Source organism: Ambystoma mexicanum, chromosome 4q (assembly GCF_040938575.1).
Source record: "Ambystoma mexicanum isolate Mex_15411 chromosome 4q, UKY_AmexF1_1, whole genome shotgun sequence".
In the NCBI taxonomy this organism is placed as follows: domain Eukaryota; kingdom Metazoa; phylum Chordata; class Amphibia; order Caudata; family Ambystomatidae; genus Ambystoma; species Ambystoma mexicanum.
This window is the reverse complement of record NC_090928.1, coordinates 653,676,210-653,696,946: the sequence shown is the minus strand read 5'-3', so window position 1 is coordinate 653,696,946 and position 20,737 is coordinate 653,676,210. Positions and strand designations below refer to the sequence as shown.

The window sequence follows — 20,737 nt, the reverse complement described above, 5'->3', positions numbered from 1 at the left end:
TACGTGTCACAGAAAATAATATATAGGATTACCTAAGTCTTTACATATCTTTAGGTATAATGCTGCTTCATTTATCAATATTAATTTTTTTATTAAAAAGTGTTTTTCAGTTTACTAATGAGGCTTTTATGCTATTTTTAGAAATAAAACAACATAAGCATTACATTTACTTATACAGAAGAAATCCTCATAACATTCCTAAATGCAGAAAAATAATCACATCTCCAAAGTAATCACGTCTGTACAACATTCATTAGTTGATCACTCTCTACTAAAAATGTGAATTTAGGCTTCCCAAATCATGCACCAATCATGTTCTGCTTGTTGCATTCATTTTTTAAGCTCTGAAAAAATCTTAAGTAATAGTTTTGTCAGGGATAAGATCAATGATAGGTTAGACTTTAATTTAAGCCTACCCCATAAACAGTTAGGACCTCAGTAATTGAATGAACAAACGGGCCCAAATGTATAATCCTTACCCTCATTAGGACCGAACATTCCATTACCAAATGAAAGAGAGACTCTGACGGAACCTGCCCACAGAGATGACAACCTCTGAGTTCACCTGATAGACCAATATTTGGGCCAATAAGCTCAAGCGTTGGGAGACAATTAAGACAATCCCTATGTTTCTGGGATGGAAATTTCAGTAAGTAGTGCCACAGCCTATCTAAAGGAAGATGGAAATTATTTTTTTCTTTAAACAGTTTTAACCTTTCCAAATCCTCTTGTCTCAACGCTTGATTTTCTTTTTCCTGACCTATTCGTATTCTGATTCATCTTGATCAATCATTTTTTTAAAGAATGCAAGAGAAATAAACTTGAGTCATGCCTCTTGGTTAAACACTCAAATAAATTAAAGCCCAATAAATGTTTTTCGGGATAGTCTAATTTTGTTAAGTGGGAAGACGCTTTTTTAAATATATTGTGCCCACCAAGATGTCAGGCTCAGTTCTAGTGTAATCACGCTAATTGGAAATTAAGTGGGAAGGCCAAGCACTGACTTCCAAATCTTCCCTTCCAAACAGTCCAAGAATGTCTCGTTCTTAAAGGCTATCAATTCACAGCCATACAATGTCGTTGCAGTGACTTTTAAGTTATAAAACTCTAACAGGGCCAAGAAATAAGCACATAATTTCTGTTTTATACATTTACTTAGTGAGATACATGATGGCATTTTTCCCTTCATTGAATTTGAAGTTGGGCTTTTGTAGATATAGTATAGCCCAAGTAGCTTATTGAGTTTACCTTGTAATGAGAGTCTTATTCAATCTTCAGACATAAGATTTATACTCATACGTCCCATCCCCTTTACTCCATCTTTGTGGGCGCCCTCCCAACAAAGGGATGGTACTGGAACCTTTAGCAGCGAAAAATTCAATTTCCCCTTTAAATTTAGTATAGCGTGCAAGGGGTGCAGCCTCGGGCGTGGGAGCGCCCCACCGAGGCCCGCCCTCCGGCACCTCACCCCAGTCCCCTTTTCTGCACAAACGGTGTCAGACCCGGCAGCCAGCGCAGAGTTTTCTGGCAGTGTGTAATCTAGCAGTATCAAATCATTGGTGTAAGATATTATATCCACTGTGAGATCCAACCATTTAGAGGCACAACCCATCCAAGATGTACTCTCATCCCAAAGTTTGGCTAGATGGAGATTAAAGAAGGTGGGGGCTAAGACGCATCCCTGATGCACTCCTTTCGTTACTGGTATGTCTGTAGATAAATCTGCCAGGGTATTCATTCTAACTTGGTGTTTCTGGTATATAGTAGCTGCATCATGCGACGGAGCCCCAAGTTAATGCCCCATTGGTTAGTTTCTCCCAAAGATTAGTAATGTTGATATCAAATGCGACTGATAAATCAACCACAGCCACATAAAGATTTCCCGTAAAGTCCCCCTATATCAGACATGCATGTGTACATGGCTACTGCACTAATTAAAGTCCCAACTCCCTTTCTGAACCCTGTTTGTAGCGGACTAAGTCATCTGCTAGACTCAGCCTACCAGGTTAGATCTTTTTAAACCAATTTGGCAAACGTTTTTGGACACTGAGTCAATCAAGGCGACTGGGTGATAGCTTGATGGATCTCCTCTACCGCCTCTTTTAAATTTGGGGACCAGTAGGGCTTTCTGCCAAGAACCGGGCTAATATTCTCCCGTAGCAATGTGCATGAAGAGTTTGAATAAAAAGTCTGCCCATAGTGCAGGATCACTTTGTATATTCTGTTTGGAACTCTGTCGGGCCTGCTGGCTCTAGAGTTATTAAATGTATTAAGATTACCAGCTCAGTGTCCGATCTATTGAATGATAGCATCCAACTGGGCCTGACGGTGCATTATTTTAAGAGAAAAGAAAGGTTGATCCATAGATGCTCGAAATTTAACATTGAGATAAGTCACCCAAACTTCCTCGGACACACAACAAGACTGCATCCACGCTTGAGAATTACTGGAGTAACTCAAAATTGAACAGTTAGCTTTAGTTACCAGTTTCCTAAATAAGAGTTGGTTATTGTTTATATATTGATAAATCTTAAAGCAGTTAAGCTATCTCTGAAAAGCTTGCATCAGTTTTTATTTAGAGTTTTCCACCATCTTCTCAATATAGAGTTAGCTTTGCCAGTGCTACCAAGTTCCAAAATTATATTATGTTTCCCCTTACAACCAGATGTTGTCGGCCCCCCCATTTTGACTTACTTTAAGTGTTAAATGTAGCATTACACTAACGAGCAGGCTCTACAAGATCTGGTGCAGGAATATATGAAATTGGAGGTGCTCCTTGAACAGCTAGCAAGGACAACATATAATGTGGAACAGCAATGTGAAGATCTGGAAAATAGATCAAGGCGGTCCAATATTCGCATTGGCAACATTCCGGAATTGGTGACTGACTTGAGAGGGGAAGTCACAGGAGTCTTTAAAGGTTTACTAAACACGGACAAGGAGGTAACAATTCCTATTGATAGGATTCATAGAGTTGGTCCAAAATGCCAGGATCCGGGCGCCCGCCCCAGAGACACATTGGTGGCAATGGCAAGATACCCCCAGAAGGAACACATTCTTAGGGAAGCCAGGAAAGCGACTCCGATGACACTTAACAGGAATGAAGTTCATCTATATCGGGAACTCTCCCCAAAGACGCTACAAAAAAGAAGAGATATGTACGAGATCCTGCAATATTTACAAAACCAGAAGATCATACAGATGGAATTTCCCTTTTGGTCTTTTATTTACATGGGAGGGTAAAAAGCATTGAGTCACAACAATGTAGGAAGGGGCTTGAATCTTGCGGATAGACCAAGAGGACCAACCGGGCCCTAGTACGGGGACGCGACCCTGCACTCCCCGAAGACAGAGACACTGGGCATGGACAACTGTACATCGGACCGCTCAAGAAATCAAAAAGGTTCGCTACCAGCAGAGAAACCCCCAGAATCATGAAGGATCAAAACTATATCCGGTTAGCGATGTCATGGTGAAATAAGGTACTTTCCGCAGTAAAAAAAATGTTATGGTGTAAAGTCTGGGCACAGTAGACTCATCTTGGAACTTACTAAATGGGGTTTTTAGGATACCCTGCACTTATCTCTGGTTTAAGTGGTAGGCCATCTCTGATGACAGAGTCCAAAGAGAGAGTAGCAAGGATGGTCTACACCAGGGAAAAGGGGAAGTTGTTGGGGAGGGGAGTGTGAGGGTATAGGTAGGGGATGGAGTGGGAATGTTTTGGGGGTAAGGAGTTGTACACAGGATCAAAGACATAGATAAAAAGTGGTGTTTAGAATGGTATATTCAAAGTAGCGGTTTTGTAAAGATGATTTACCTTCCGCTGCCTGACACTTATTCAGGGGCTTAATATACCCATAAAAAGGAGGAATTTGGAACTATTACTTTACACACAACAGCCCGATCTTATAGCTTTACAGGAAACGCATATTAAATACCTGGATCGAAATAAGTTGAAATTAAAACAATACCCAATAATTAAGCAGGCGAATGCAAAGCGGAAGACAATGGGGGTACTTATCGCTTTCAAGACTAATATTCAGGCTTCTATTATGAAGGTGCAGGCTGACAAAGAGGGTCGTTTCCTCTATATTATAGTGCTGATGGGATTGATGACCTTAACGTTGGCTTCTCTCTATGCCCCAGAAACTGGTTAGGAGAGTTTTTTGTTGGGGGATCTGAATATTGCATGGTACGCTTTACGCGATAGTTCTCATATGCTCTCCCCTTACCCTCAGTAGCTCTTAGACAGAAATTTGATCAGTTGACACTTAAAGATGATTGGCCTACTTTGAAAGGAGAGTAAAGGGCATATACATGTTATTCCCATGTGCACAAATCCTTCTCCAGTATAGATAAATTTGGGCCTCGATCAGGCTGATGGGAATTGTGACACAAATTGAAACTCGCACAATTACCATCTCAGATCATGCCTTTGATTTCCCCCAAAGTCCTCCCCACGCTCTGGAGTTGAAAGTTCCCGAAATAATTATTATTAGACCTGTTTTTTTGCGATGAAATAGAGGGGAAAATTGAGGAATATTTTAATTGTAATCTGAATGGGAAAATGAGTTTAGATGTGGTTTGGGATGCATTTAACGCAACCTTTCGTGGGCACATAGGGGGAAGATTGGGCGTAAGATAGAAATAGATTTAGAGGCTGAAGTAAAAAATACCCTAAAACAAATGGAACTAGACTCATCCCAGAGCCTTCAAAAGCAATATCGGAATGTTAAGGGTAAACTGAATCTAATATGAACTAAACAGGCAAAAATAAGTCTACTGTATCTAAAGCAGAGAATATATGTTAAGGAAAACAAAACAGCTATGTTAGCTAAACAATTAAAGCAGAAAATAGCATCCCAAACAATTCAAGGGGTGGAAGATACATTGAGGAATAAAGTAACGACGACAGAAGAAATTATAACCCAGTTTCATGCATTTTACTCCGCTCTATATAAGTCTGATACCCCAGATCAGATAACGCAAGAAAGATATTTGCAAACAATCCAGTTGGTGAAAATTTCGGAAGAGGATAGAGCAAATTTAGACAACGATATTACTTGAGACAATATCCTATCTGTCATAGCTAACCTTCCAAGTAATAAAGCGCCGCGGCACAGACGGGTACATTGCTCCCTTTTATTAAACGTTTTGAGCAACTTTAGCTCTGAAGCTAACTGATCTCTTTAATTCTTTTATTAGGAAGGGCAGAATAACCGCGTCAATGGAAGATGCTAAAATAATCTTAATTCCCAAGCCAGGGAAAGATCCAGCTAAATGTGGATCGTATCGCCCGATTGCGCTCATCAATATTGATGCAAAAATATATACACTTACTCTTGCAAACCGCCTTGAAGGCCTTATTTTGTATTTGTATTTTGTTTTTGTATAGCGCCTCCAGCCCTGAGGCAACTGAGCGCTGTTCGTACAGTTTATACAATTTAGTAGTTTATACAAATATTACAAAGACAGAAAATGATATACAGTAGCATGAAAATATACAATTTGTACAGTTATAGCAGTGAGGTAATGTTGCTAGGAATGTTAAGTGGGTCAGTTGTGATCTTGGTCCCAAAGCCAGGCTTTTAACTTGTTACGGACGACCATGAAGGACGGTTCTGCTCTGATGGAAATTGGAAGTGTGTTCCATTTTTTGGCGGCCATGAGTGGGAAGCTAACCCCACCTGCCAGTTGTTGGTTATAACGAGGTATGGTGATGCAGTGTGATTGGGCAGATCTACTGGGTCGCATTGATATCTGTCGTGCAAAGGGGTGGCAGAGGTATAGGGGTGCCTGATTATAGAGGCACTTGGTTGTTAGTGAAAGTGATTTGATATCTATTCTTTGCTTGATATTCAACCATTTTAAATTCTGTCTGGCTGTTGTGATATGTTGTCTTCTAGGTATATTACATGCTGATCTGTCTGCATTATTTTTCGAGTACTTGCATTTTGTTAATATTCTCTGTGGATGTTCCTAAGTAGAGAGCATTACAATAGTCAAGCTTAGATAGTACTAATGCTCTTGCTACTTTGATGCAGTTCGTGGTGGAGAGGTATGGGCGGCAGGCAGTAATAAGTTTGCAGGTGTATGATGTTGTCTATGCTAGGGCATTGGGTTGTCTTGTAAGAGATAATGTGGAGTCAATATAGATACCAAGGGTTTTCAAATTGTTTGCTACTTCAATGGTATTACCGTCGATATTGAAAGCTTTGAAGGAAGTTCCTAGTTTGAGTTTGGCTGTGGAACCTAATAAAAGTAGTTACGTGTCATCGTCATTTAGACATAAACCGTGGTTCGCCATCCATGTTTGTATGGTACTATATATGTCGTTCAATTTTTTGCTATCTATCGCGTAGTCACCTGTGATAGGAATGAGTATCTGGGTGTCGTCCGGCTAGTTAGTATATGTGACACCCAGATGATCAAGTATATCAAACAGAGGCTTAGTGAAAACGTTATAGAGTGTAGGGGACACCGCAGGAGGCTGATGTAGGAGGGGCTGAAACGTTTGGTGCAAAGACCCTCATGGATCTGTTGGTCGGAGACGTGTGCGGCCGTTGACAAGTGCTTACAAAGGACTTCGTGGTTCACAAAATCAAATGCCGCAGACAGGTCAAGTAGTAAGAGGAGGGAGGATTTTTAAGTGCAGTTTCTGTCCCATGTCTTGGTCTGAAGCCTGACTGTTTTAATCCTAGAAGGTTATTGGTTTCCAGGTACTGCTGGATCTGGAGGTATGCTGCGCAATCTAGTATTTTCAGCAGGAACGGGACAGTGGTAATAGGTCTATATTAGATCGATTGTTAGGGTCCAGAGTAGGTCTTTTCAGTAGAGGGAGTACCCAGGCATCTTTCAAGTTTGTAGGAACAGAACTGGTGTTAAATTAAGCATTAATAAATGTAGTCATAAAGGGAGCAAGTGCAGTGGCTGCCTCCTTTATGACCGTCACAGGGCAGACATCGCCCTTGCAATTGGAAGGTTTGAGTTTAAGAATGATCTCTACTTCTTTGGTGGATAATGGTTTTAAGCTAAATTGTGGTAGATCAGAGTTAGAGGTGGACGTCGGGTCTTGTGGGGTGGCATTATCAATAAGATTTTTCTTAATGGATATTTTGCTGAGTAGTAACGTGTTTTTGTTTTGTAGGGCGTTTTGAATATTGGTGCACCATAGAGTATCCTGAATACAGGAGTCTGGTATGGGTGCAGGTGATTCCAGTTCTTTTAGTATATTGAACAATTCCTTAGTACTGGAATTGGCCTTAGCTATTCGGTCATTATAGTTATCTTTTTTTGCCTGGACAATTGCTATTTTATAGTTAAATGACGCTGCAATGAAAAGATCTTTATTTTGTTTTGAAGGGGACTTTTTCCAAGTAGTTTCAGCTGAACGTTTATCTTTCCTAAGAGTCTTGAGTTGTGGTGTATACCATTTGTTGATGTGGGCACAAGGTTCCGACTTCTGTAATTTGAGTGGAGCTATTTTATTAATAGCGTTAAGGAGGGTGTCATTATAGAGATTCACTAAATCTGATGGGTCAGAGGAAGTATTAGTGGGGTGCGTAATAGGACGTAATAGAGGTAGCAGGTTCTCTGTTGTGAGATTACGTTTACATCTTGTCATTGATGCTTGAGCTTGGCTAGGTGTACATTGTGGTGTAGCTATGTCTATGGTGAAGGTGATTAAGTGGTGGTCAGTCCATGCATATAGTGTATTAGCTAACCAGTCAAGCATGCAGCCTTTGTTGTGGATTGGGCTGGTGATACAATGCGTAAACCCTAGCTCATAAATGGTGTCTTTAAGGGTAGATGCTTCAGTATCTTTAGGGTCATCAAGACCAAGGTTAAAATTGCCTCAGATTATGATTTGAGACTTACATTTAGTATTGGTCCATAGTAGGTGTGCGATGTCAGCTTCGAAGGTGGTGGTGTTACCAGGAGGTCGTTCGATCAAGTGCATGGTAATGGTAGATGTAGCTAATTTAACTGAGAGCAATTTAGTCGATGGTAGGTGCTGATTATTTGTCATTCTTAACTTTAATACTGTTTTGTAAATAAATGCAACTCCACCTCCTTTGGCTGAAGTTCTGTCCGCAGGTAGGATGGAGTAGTTATCTGGTAGGTCTAGTGCTAATGAGGGACCTGAGGATGAGTTCAGCCAGGTTTCAGTAATAGTGATGATATCGAGGTCATTGATGGTTATAATGTCCTAAATGTCTAATGCATGTGCTTGAATAGATCTTGCATTGATAAGCCATACTTTTAATGTGTTGGTAGTGTTTTGTGGTGTTACTGAGTGAGGATGGTTGTGTTTTGCTATATTTGTCGTTTTTGGTAGATTCAGAGGTGCCTAGGTTTTTTTTTGCTGGTAATTGTGTTATTAATGTTGGTTTTTCATCTGTGTTGTTGGGGAAGTCTGAAGCCGAGTCTAAGGTTTCTCAGTGTTATGGGGCACGGTAGTGTTGTGAGGTTCCTTAATGGGCAGCTGGATGTTGTGTCCGATGGCAGGGTGAACTAAAGTGTGGTAAGAGTCAAGTTTTCTAGCGAGGGGTACGGTCTTGACATTTGAAAATTAGTCATCTTTTAGTGGAGATAAAGGCGGGAGCCTGTAGGGAGCATGATGATGTGTGTTGATGCAAGGTTTTAGGAATGTGGATGGCTGAATGTCATTGGGTGATGGTAGGTTTGTTGTCATTACTAAATTTATAGTATTCCTGTGCAAGTGGGAGTCCATGGTAAGGTTAGATAATGTTGACATATTCAATACTCTAAGGAGGCCTGAGAATAACATTAGTTGTGAGATCATCCTTAACTTGGACTACTTTCATATCAGTGAAGCAATTATGGCACATTTATCTAGCTTGTACTGAGTTACTATGCAGTCACTGTAATGCAATAGGCACGTTCAGATGCAGCTCTGAGATAATGGGGCTAGATCCGTACAAATAGCAAGTTATCAAATGATAACATATATAGTAACAGGTATCAAGCAGCAAGTTTAGTGCATTGAAGCTGGTTTACAAATCCATGTAGCAGTTGTGTTGCATTGGGTTGGTTAAAATGCACCTCTAGGAGGTGATGGTGGCTAATTTAGCTATTTCATACAGTTAACAAATTAAACATAGCTGGTTCTATGTGGCACGGCATAGATTTATGACACATTAGTACTGCATATCTATGTAACAGTTGATGTACAGTAAGCTGGTTTAATTGCAGCACTGGAAGTTTGTAAGGCTAGGTTGTCTAGTTCATACAGGTGCCACTATGTTTCATAGCTGATTTCTATAATAACTGCAAAAGTGGCGGTATTGCACAGTAAATTGTATCAGGGTGTACTTGCTAGCGATATGCTAGGCAGTTATGCATATTAAACTAAGATAGATTAAATGCTGATGCAGTATGAACAGGTGAAATGGGCTCTTGCAATGATAATATCATTAGTTCGATATACTGTTCGTAAAGTTCGTTCTAATCATTTATATGCAGCCCGGCCATTATCTAGTTGCAGATTAATCAAGGCATATATAGTTGAGGGGTCGTTACGTATATTGCATTTCCCGCAGATAGGATACAACAGGTCAGGACTAATTGTTTTGACTATAGGTTCAGTGGTTCGCTCAGTGTACAGAAAGCAACTGATACACACGGCTGTTCTACTCGTGTAGTCTGGTAGATCAGAGAATGCCTATTAGTTAGGCAGGTGATTAGATGATGTGTGGCGTTTAAATGCCATTGAATGAGATGATGATATGATATAGTATTGGTGAGCAAGTTTAGATTAAATCAGAATGATAAGGATTTGTAGCTTCACTTACTGTAGTCTCACCTCCATTCGCGGACAGGAGCAGACAGGCGGCACCCTTAATGAGCGCCCTTCGTGTAGCGCCGGCTCACGCCTTCCGGTGACCCAGCATCACGTAAGTACAGCACAGAGCCAATGGGCTTGCGATCTGTTGCTAAGCAACATGTAAATAAATATAGGGAGCCATTTTGATATTCCTTTCTCGTGTGCAATGGCGGGCGGGGGCCAACTGCAATAAATACACAAATGGTGCGGATGGATTGGATTGCGCTGAAACTTGCTTGTAAAGTGGTCAAAGGGATCGCTGGAGATTGACTGCAATCGCTTACCCACGGTTGGGTTCTCGGGCTGTGTAGCTGCAGATCATCTCATCGCGTGGGATATTGCTCCCGCTCCATCAGGGCTCGTGTGGCTGCTTCAGGGGCTCCTGCCCGCCTGGAGGTGATGGAGGAAATGAGGGCACAGACAGGCGGCACCCATAATGAGCACCTTTCGTGTAGGGCCGGCTAACGCCTTCCGGTGACCCAGCGTCACGGAAGTACAGCACGGAGCAAATGGACTTGTGATCTGTTGCTAAGCAAGATGTAAATAAATGCAGGGAGCCATTTTGATATTCCTTTCTCGTGTGCAATGGCAGGTGGGGGCCAGCTGCAATAAATACACAAATAGTGCGGATGGATTGGATTGTGCTGAAACTTTCTTGTAAAGTGGTCAAAGGGATCGCTGGAGATTGACTGCAATCGCTTACCCACGGTTGAGTTCTAGGGCTGTGTAGCTGCAGATCATCACATCACGTGGGATACGGCTCCCGCTCCAGCAGGGCTTGTGTGGCTGCTCCAGGGGCTCCTTCCTGCCTGGAGGTGATGGAGGAAATGCCCAGTCATATACATCCAAACCAGACAGGATTCAAAAAAGAGCGCCAAACCCATGACAATATACAACAAATCTGTCATCTTATTGAAAAAGTTACTAAAAAGGAGGATGCTGCGGTTTTAGTATCAATAGACCCTGAAAAAGCATTCGATCGTGTGGAGCGGTCTTTCCTATTGCATTCTTTACGAGCTATGGGTTTTGGTCCCAAATATTTAGTGATGGTAAAGGCTAATTATGTGCATCCCTCTGCCAGATTGCTTATTAACGGACAGCGATCCTTTCAGGTTTCCCTTTGTAGAAGTACGGAACAGGGCTGCCCCCTTTCTCCTCTTTATGGATTACATTTGGAACCATTGCTAACGCGACTTTGACAATTGGATCAAATAGAAGGCATATCTTTTGGGGGAGACATTCATATGCTGATGGCATACGCAGATATGCTTCTCACGATCACTAACCCGAGCATCTTGTTATCTGCAACATTTGCCCAAATGGAATGATTCGGCAGAGTGGCCGGCCTTAAAATTAATATTACTAAGTCTGAAATGTTGAACTTGGGGCTTAAACATGCCGAAATATCTAAAGCAAAGGAAAAGACACAGCTTCGCTGGATCCCAAAGAGCATTTGGGTGTAGGTAGTGAACATTACACGGTCACTTGGGGAACTATATTCTGCCAATTTACGGCCTTTATTAACCGAAATTCAGAAGCTTCTCCAGTCCTGGAACCCTTTAATGCTTTCTGAGCTCGGACGGATTAAGTGAATTAAAATGGTGATCTTACCTAAGGTTTTATACTTGTTTCAGGCCTTCCCGATTCGAAACCCAGTTTCCTTTTTCTGTACACTGCATAAAATAATATCCAAGATTATATGGAAAAATAAATACCCCCCCCCCGTATTGCATTGAAAATACTAATGCTTCCCTCGAACAGAGGGGGGAGTTGGTCTTCCTAACTTTAGAGACTATTATCGAGTGGCACAGCTGCAAGTCATAAAGGATTGGTTCAAGGAAGATATAAATAAAAGGTGAACCGGATACAAAGGTCCATAATGAGTCCTAGAATGGGAGAGAAATTATGGCTGCCTAGATCAGATAGACCTCAGAACATACTTTATAGTGCGATCATGGGGGTGGTGGAGGATTTATGGGATCAGGCTATCTGTCAACGGTGCTTCACTTAATTTCCCTTCCCCTTCACTCCAGAAGTCTCTGCTAGGTCCTTCCCTGAATGGAAAAGGGAAGGATGTAAAAGTTCTGTGACATGTTTCTGGGACAAGAGATCAAGTCTTTTGCTTTACGTAAGGAGGAGATTCACCGCTTTCAGTATTTTCAAGTTCACCATTGGTTAATGGCCCTACCCGACAAGTCAGCGGCTACTAGGTCATTTACACCATTTGAGTAATTTGTAACTTCTAGCTCAGGGGACAAACACTTGATCTCCAGATTATACACGTTCTTAACTGATGAGCCTCCGCCAAATATCCCTATGTTTCAATTGCTTAGGCAAAGACTCTGGGCTTGATACCTACAGAGGAATCATGGTCCCATTTATGGGTATATAACCCGAGATTGACAAGATCTATACAAATCAGGGAATTTTGGTTTAAAATAATGTATCCGTGGCATTCTACCCCTGAACGGTTACACAAAATTGCTATATCCGTTTCGGACTCTTGTTGGAGGCGGTGTTGACGGAAAGGAAATTGGTTACATGTTTGGTGGTCATGTCCTAAGCTATCTCAATTCTGGGTGGAAGTGCAAGAAAATATGAGGATAATGTTTGCTTTTAGGACTAGATCTCTTGTGGAAAGTCTTCTGGGGCTCACACAACAAGATGACCAGCTGTGGCCGAAATATAAGAGAAAGGCATTTTATATTCTTCAGTTGGCGGCTCTCTTGGTAGTAGCCCAGAAATGGACATCTACGAATCCTCCACACACAAGACTGGTTCTACGAAATATGGAACTTCCATATTTATAACTTTCTCCATGGAACTCCGGCATAATCTTGTAATCCTGTGTACTTGAGGATCGGGGGGGGGTTAAGGGTAATGGGGGGAGGGGTTAGAGGGTTTTGGGGAGGAGGGTAAATGGAGTTGTATTTATTTTGATTTATGTTATGTACCTTTGAAAATCTAATAAAATAAGTCGCATTGCATGATCGCTCCGATTATTTTATTTTTTAAATCTCTCAATCATGCAAACTGGCCCAATTTCTATATTCTTAGTGAACAAATGATCAAGTGTAAATGCAGCTGCCGAATTATTCCAAGTCAAAACTTTTACCCCATTGACCATTGAATAACAGATTCATTTGTAAGAAACCCCATCTCAAAAAGGTCACCAATAACAAGCCATTTGCGCTCCTTTTGCTCATAAACCAGATAATGGAACAGAAGTGACATTGCCCTCTCCAAAAAGGTCCAGGTTGACCCTGTTCAAATTACATTCACAATTAAAGTCACCACCTATGATAATAGGACTCTCAGTGTAGCGCGCTTGCCACTTTATCAAAGTGTTTTCAATTTCATCAAGTAATGAATCTACATCTGATGGGATAGAATTGAAGTAAATATTTAGATACAGACTATGTAAGATTTTATTGTCTCTGCAATTGACAATTTCTGTCGCTAGTAGAGCTTCAGAAAGACACTTCCATTTGCGCAAACAACGGCCTTTACTAATCATTATAGCAGTTAAACGACCTCCTAATGGTCACCCACATGGACCTTTTTTGCTGGTTTGTTGTTCAAATAAACCCATCAATCACTGGGCACACAGTCAACCAAGTCTCTTGTAATAATACAAAATCATGTCTACTCAGGGCAGTCAGCGAATCATGAACAAATGAATTATAGCCACGTGTGTTCCAGCATAAGATAAATAACTGGTTATATATAGAAGCATTGTCTGGAAGTTGAAATCATTGGAAGGTTTACAGTAAGCCATTCCCATCCCAATGAGTATTGGTCTCTATTAAAGTGCCTCCCTCCATTGTTTTCATTATAAGAGGTTACAGTCAAGTTCATACAAGAGTGTCGCTCCAGATCTTTTATTTGTTGAGGATAGTAGATTTCAAACCCTTTTAGCAGGATATCTTCCTGATAGTCATGTACCGGTTTCTCAATTAATTTAGAGGAGAAGTGGACCACACATTTTCCTTGAATATTTTTATCAAGTAGGTGAAAAAAATTGAGATCTGCAGATGCAATAAAACTCAGTTTAGGCACTGATGATCATAAGGCCAGAATGCGAGATCTATTTAGGGGCACATTACACTCATCATCGAACACCAAGTCAAAAATCACTGGTCGCACTGGCTCTGATCCGTTGCTGGCAAATAATTAACTGGACCTTCTTAAATTTAGCTCTCCAGATCTATGAACTGACTGGTGCATGAAGGTCCTCCTCTGGTATATTTCCTACCCACACTCGAGTAGCTTTAGACTTATTGTCAGAGTTGGCTGCGGTGGCTATCGGGCAATGTCCGAAGTGTAACCCCGTTAGATACTTGGAAGAGATCCGGTCGAGTTTGTAGGTCTTGGTCGTCTGAGTGCAAGATGTGAGGAAAGAAGGGCACATTTCTGATGGAATAATCGCAGAAGGACCTCTATTCTTCTGTTTCCTCCTCTTCCTTGTCTGCTGTTCCTTGTGGTTTTCCAGTCCTGTGCAATAATATTTGGATTTATTAAGTAGGTTTTTTGAGGTTGAGTCCTTTAGACCCATAACTTTCCCCACTAATGGTCTTTTGTCAGGACTGTCTGTAATCGTGATGGTAGTCGGCACCCTAGTCTCTGTTGTATAACGCTCTATGGATCTCTTTTTGGCAGCCTGTAGGATAGTTGGCAATAATTTACTCAATACTTTGTTGTTATGTCTAGGAGTTCCCTTGATGTTTAGGGGTTTTCTCTTTGTAGTAGTTATGAATGAGGCTTGCCTTGTTGGACTTACTGGGATGTTTATCAAGAGCTCACATTGCCCAATCATAGACATTTATCAATTTATGTGTATATAAAAACATAATACCTAATTCTAACATAATATAGCACACTAGCACTGAGTTAGGCAATCCTAAAACCTTTCTCCAAATCTTTCCCTACAGGGTATCAAATCTACTTTTAGGATGCTCAAAACCGACGTCCATACCTTATGTGATAGATGGAATAATACTGAGTTTGCATACTTGCAAAGTAATTTTGAGACTATACTGGGTTGTGAAAGTTGGTATTACAGCCCTCTTAGTTACTACTTTATTCGTACATCTATCCCAAAGCACTTTTTCATTGTTTGTTTTATGGAAGAAGACACCCAAATACGTAGGAGTCCACTCATTTCAAAATTGAGTTAATAAAGGGCCAATAGGTGCACAGGCTACTTTTTTATTTTCTTTTTCGAAATTCATGATTGTGCTCTTTCCCATATTGATGCTTAACTCCTGTTTATCAGAATACTCAGGAATGCATTCAGAGATCGCTGCAGACCAACCGACGTGTAGTCCAATAGGACGAGGTCTTCAGCATAGCCCATCCACCTGTGTTGGTGATCTTTGGGGGATCATTTTTCACATTCTCCTAACACTTTAGCAGTTCTGCTATATAAAGGTTAAAAAGCCGGGGGACTAATAGGCACCCCTCTTTTAAACCGTGGTTAGTTGTAATCTTGGGGGCACTCCCCAGGTTGTCTAATTTTACTACCACATTGTTGTCTGTATAGAATTGTATTTGCATGTTTAACAGCCCCACGTTTTCTCCCATTCTCCAGCATGGGGTATTACATGGATTCAGATGCTCATGAATATTCACTGTCGTCGGGCTGGGAATCCTAAGTAAAAGAAAAATAGTTTTAGTTTAGTTTTAAAACTGTATTTCTCCTCTAAACCATGGCATGGTTAAAATCGGGTAAGTCCTTTGACTCAGCCTCCAGGCATGGTCATGATTTGCCCAGAGCTGGCCGGTCCCACGATCAAACTCCCTCAGAACAGAGCTTGAGGTCGTGGTCCTTTGAAGATGCCCTGCACGTTGGGGGTCCAAAAGAAGGCAAGGCCGCACGCCTCTGATCCCACTGGGTTCGCCTCTTCTACGGGTCCTGTATCGGGAAGGGCAAGGTCGCCATCGCCGACCACATCCCCTGTGAAACTACCGGCTGGGGGCACCCCTCTAAAATAAAGTCCTTGACTCCTTCTTCGAAACTCTGCTTTACATCCGCGGACAAGGCAACAAAGGAGACATCCAAGGTGGGCCGTTTGCTGCCTCCATCGGCATCTCAACCAGCCAAGACAAAACCATCATCAACAACAGCCATGACTGCTGCTACCACCCCATTGACGACCCCATCGACAGCCTTGTTGATGACTACTACGTTGATGAAAGGAGGGCAGACCACACAGGTTCTGGCCATAGTTGCAGCGACAAATTCTCCATGGGTGTCCCTGCGTGCAGAGCTTGAGGTAAATGCTGCGGCTTTGGCGAAGACCCCTGGAAAGGGGACAGCAGCCGCTTCCGCCAGAAATCTCAGGAGATGAGGAGTAAGGCTTTGATGACCTCTAAGAGGGGTACCGAACAAGGGGCTTTGCCAAGTGTGCCGGGGAATATTTATACTAGCTCCAATGAGGGTGATGACCTGCCAGAGGGCTACTATTCAGACCATGAAGGGCTCCAGGGACCCTTGTTAGGTGGGTCACCGCAGGGTGAACCCTATCGTCTGCCTCTCCAGAAGAGGTGTGCCAGCCTGGAGCCTCCCCCTCTCATTCCTCCTACACCTCACCCCAGGGACGTTTTGTTGGGCATTCTGACCACGCTGCACAAGCTGGTATCAGAAATCAGCAGAGAATGCCGCCCACACCGGGCCCTGCTCCGTCTAGAAGTCCTCCAAGAATGCCTTCAGGAAGCCCTTCTCGGCGCAAGCACAAGTCAAAGGTCCCTGCTGATACACGCACCAACCGACACCACTGCCACCGCCGCCTCCACCTCAGCATTTTGTTCCTGCCACGCACACAGACACGGGCACGGATACGGCAGCGACAGACACAGACGAGGCTGATAACTTAGACCTATCGGATGGAGAGCCAGCAGGCACAGATGACCTGCACAGGGTTTCTCCGGCAGATGATGCCGGCTGCTTCCACCCAATGATGTCCAGGGCCTCTGATCTTTTTCAACTGGTCCATGAGGAAATGAAAAAGGAAGTGTTCCTTTATCAACGCTGAGAGTTCAGACAGAAAACCATCATGTCTGTCCCCTTGTTGGACATTATCTGGGATGAAGGCCTAGCGCTGTTGAAGAATCCGAGCACCGCCCCTCACAAGCGGGACAGGCTCAAGGGGAGAAAATACAGAGTCCCGGTCTCACCCCCAAGTGCTTGAGGTCTTAGACTTCACCTGACTCTGTGGTCTCAGCCGCAGCCAGGAAATGCTCTGCTGCCTGTCCTCCTCGTCCATGGTACCCCGGACCAGGAGGGGAAGAAACTGGACACTATAGGGAAGAGGATTATATATACGGCTGCCAGCACCATTAAGGCCACTAATGCCCTGGCCATTTTATCACGCTATGACCGGGAGCTCTGGTATAAGCTGGGATACACCACTACTTATCGGCAGCCTTCCCGCTCCATGACACAAGAGGCATACAGAGGTTGCTTGCAAGCATACGGCATCGGAGAACAGTTCTGGCACTGCCCACAGAGCCCCAGCACTGAAACGGGCCGGAACTGGCCAGGGACTCGGGCCCCCACTTTTGCACCCCAGTAGGAGGCCGGCTGGCGAGGTTTGCCAGTGCGTGGAAGACCATCACCACTGACAGATGGGTGCTGGATGCTCTCGGAAAGGGCCACACCTTGGAGTTCCAACACAGGTGTCCTCATATTCCCCCTGTAGCTCGACAAGAACAGCACGTGGCGCAGCCACTGCAGGAGGTCCACGTGATGCTAAAAAAGGGGGCGTTGGAACCCGTTCCCCAGCACCTCTGGGGCTCCAGGGTGTACTCCACGTACTTTCTGGTCCGAAAGAAGACAGGAGGGTGGCGGCCGATCCTGGACCTGCGACGCCTCAACAAGTACTTGAAGTCCCAGAACTTCTGGATGGTCACGTTGCAACACCTGCTCGGCCAACTGGAGGAAGGTGACTTCCTGGCACTCTGGACCTGGAGAACGCCTACGTACACGTCCCCATTCATCGGGACCACATCAAGTTCCTGCAGTTCGTGGTCCAGGGGCTAACTATCAGTTCAAGGCACTTCCCTTTGGCCTAAATTTGGCCCGATTGTCTTCACAAAGTGCTTGGCTCTGGTGGAGGCGCATCCTCGTCTTGAGGGCATCCACGTCTAACCTTACCAGGACGATTGGCTAGTTCGGTACTGTTCCCATGCTCTTTATCGAGCCAGCACAGAGCAAGAACCATGCGTTTGCTGATGGATCTGGGATTCTCCATAAATTATTCAAAGTCCTGCTTGGAGCCATCGTAGAATGCTCTGTTTCTGGGAGTCCGACTCAACACAGTGACTTGCCTGGTGTCTCCCTCGGAAGAGAGTCTGGTAGGGAAGGTGCAGCACCTGTCGTCTGCGCGGTCCGCTACAGTGCGAGCAATCAAGTTGCTGTTGGGCTTGATATCCTCCTGCATCAACCGCGTCGTCCTGTGCAGACTGCAGATGAGTCCTCTCCATGAATTTCTGGATGCGAGGTGGCTACAAGTATCGGGATCCTGGATGGACAAGATCACCCTCAACAAGGAGTTCCGACGAGCAATACAATGGTGGGGAGTGCGCTCTCATCTCGATTCTGCACCACATCCCAGCATAGCTGAACCTCAGGGCCTGGCTCCTGCAACAGTAGAATGTGGACGTTCTTCTTTACCTGCAAAGTCTAAGGACATCCTGGCCAAGGCCAGGGCCTCTTCAACATTGACGTGCTACGGCCATAAGTGGAAGTGTTTCTCTGTGTGGTGCTGGGTTCAGAAGACCACCCCTCTGCGTGTCACAGCCCCACAGCTCCTACCATACATGTTTTCCTTGGCCACAGCTCGACGGGCTCGTGTCGCTATCAAGGTGCACCTGGCTGCCATATCACGTTACACCAGGGCACCGGGCAGGCCGCCTCTGTGGTTGCAGAGACTTGTCAAGGAGTTCCTCAAAGGACTCTTCAGGACTTTTCCACTGATGAAGGTTCCTGCCCCAGCTTCGTAGCTGAATGTGGTCTTGACTAAGCTCATTGGGGTGTCCTTTGAGCCGATGCATCAGGCCCCACAAAGGTTTCTATCGTGGAAGACAGCGATCACCTCTGCCAGGCGGGTCGGGGAATCTAGGGCCTGTCGTGCAAACCGCCATACTTGTTCTTCCATCCTTCAAGAGTGGTACTGCGTACACACCCCACCTTTATGCTGAAGGTGCCGTGGGAGTTACACCTCAATGAGCCTTTGGTGTTGCCCATTTTCTTCTCGAATCCATCGTCGCCAGGGGAGATGGCCTTGCATTCACTGGATGTTGTTCGTGCCTTGAAGTTTTAAGTGGCACGGACAAAGAGCTTTCGGAAGACTTCTCAGCTGTTCATCAATTTTGGACGTGTGAATCACAGGAAGACTTTGTCGAAGGCTTCCATCTCCAGGTGGCTCTCTGGCTGCATTATGCACTGTCATCGACTGGCTAGCAGGCCGCTGCTGGGACGGCCGAGAGCCCTATGCAGCAACAACAGCGTTTCTCTCTGGTGTGCCCCTGCTTGACATCTAGCCCAAAGGACAATGATTGGTTATAGAGGAGATGAGCAGTTTTCAGCCTAAAGCGAAACTGCCTTCTTTTTACTGAGGATTTCCAGCCCTGACTACGGGAATATTCATGAGCATGTGACTCCATGCCAGACCCTTGCTGGAGAACAAGAGTTACAGGTAAGTAACTTGTTCCATAGTGTCTTCTCACAGACTAGGTTGTTTCTGAATGTTGAATCTCTTTTCCTCCAGAGACAAAATGTTTCATCTTGTTTATTTATGCTATAGTGATCTCCTTTGTTTTTTTCATAGTTTTGAAGTGGTTAATTACAAGTGCTGGAAGATCATTTTCTACAGCTGTTTCAGAACAAATCCAGCTTTTGCCTATCTTGTTTAAGGTACATTTCTATTTTTCAGTATCAAGCAATGTTGTTCCACAGTAATGATTTACTTGAGCAGTGACCATCTGAATGTTTAAATAAAAGAAATAGCAGCCTAAGAAAAAACACTCCCTTGGCGACTACTTTTTTGTTAAAGATTTGTACTGAGATAGCAATTTTCTAATACCTTTTTGTTGTCAGCATGGGTAATTTCCCAATTACTGTGTGGCTGCTACACAGATTCACTGAGAGAAATAAAGAAATGGGAATGGTGTACTCGAATGCGCCAACCTATTTGGTCAGGTATTCACAGGTGAGTCTAAATTGTAAATTATTTTTATTCAGATGAACAAATCAAGTTCAGTGTTATTTTCATACCTTATCAATTCAATCTTTGCTTCACTTTGAATTACAATACTGGTTCAGTGTTATTTGCACACCTTGCTTGTCATAAAATTCCAAAGATAGTTGTGTTATTTTCACGCCAAATAACAATCCATTCCTTTGCAGTGTTTTCTGGTACATTAACTTGTAGTTTAGTTTTGATTTTAGTTATTGGTTCTTAGATTTAATAACAATCCATTACTTTCTTTGTTTTGGTTTCCTGCACATTGACTTGTAATTCAGTTTTTAATTTTTCTTTAGTGGTTCCTAACTCGACACGCGTTTCCCCACTGTTATTGACAGTGGTTCTTCAGGAGATGGAACTTTATTTCTAACTATCAAACTGAAAAAAAGAGAAAGAAAAATCACATGCTCAATGTATTTTCTGGTGTATGCAGAAAAGGAAAAACATATATGTTTAACTGGATGCATTTTTAGTCAGACTATTTTATACTTAATTCAAGTAGTAAGGACATTTTTGACTCACCCAAAATGGTGATTTCACCGATTATCCATTTGTTATTTTTTGATGATTAAAGTATCCTGCTCCTCTTTGTGAGAAATTGGTGTTTCATATAGAGCGTGCCTTATGTTACAAATTGCTATAG

At 43.2% G+C, this 20,737-nt stretch overlaps 1 protein-coding gene across 3 annotated transcripts in view; it reads left to right on the top strand.

Moving 5' to 3' along the window:
• Positions 1–20,737, top strand: part of PSME4 (proteasome activator subunit 4) — a 3,386,216-nt gene that overhangs the window by 3,079,583 nt on the left and 285,896 nt on the right. For all 3 annotated transcript variants that reach the window (XM_069608231.1, XM_069608232.1, XM_069608230.1), the window contains one exon: positions 19,678–19,763. In XM_069608231.1, the coding sequence (XP_069464332.1) occupies positions 19,678–19,763 (86 nt within the window). The remainder of the gene's footprint in view (positions 1–19,677; positions 19,764–20,737) is intronic.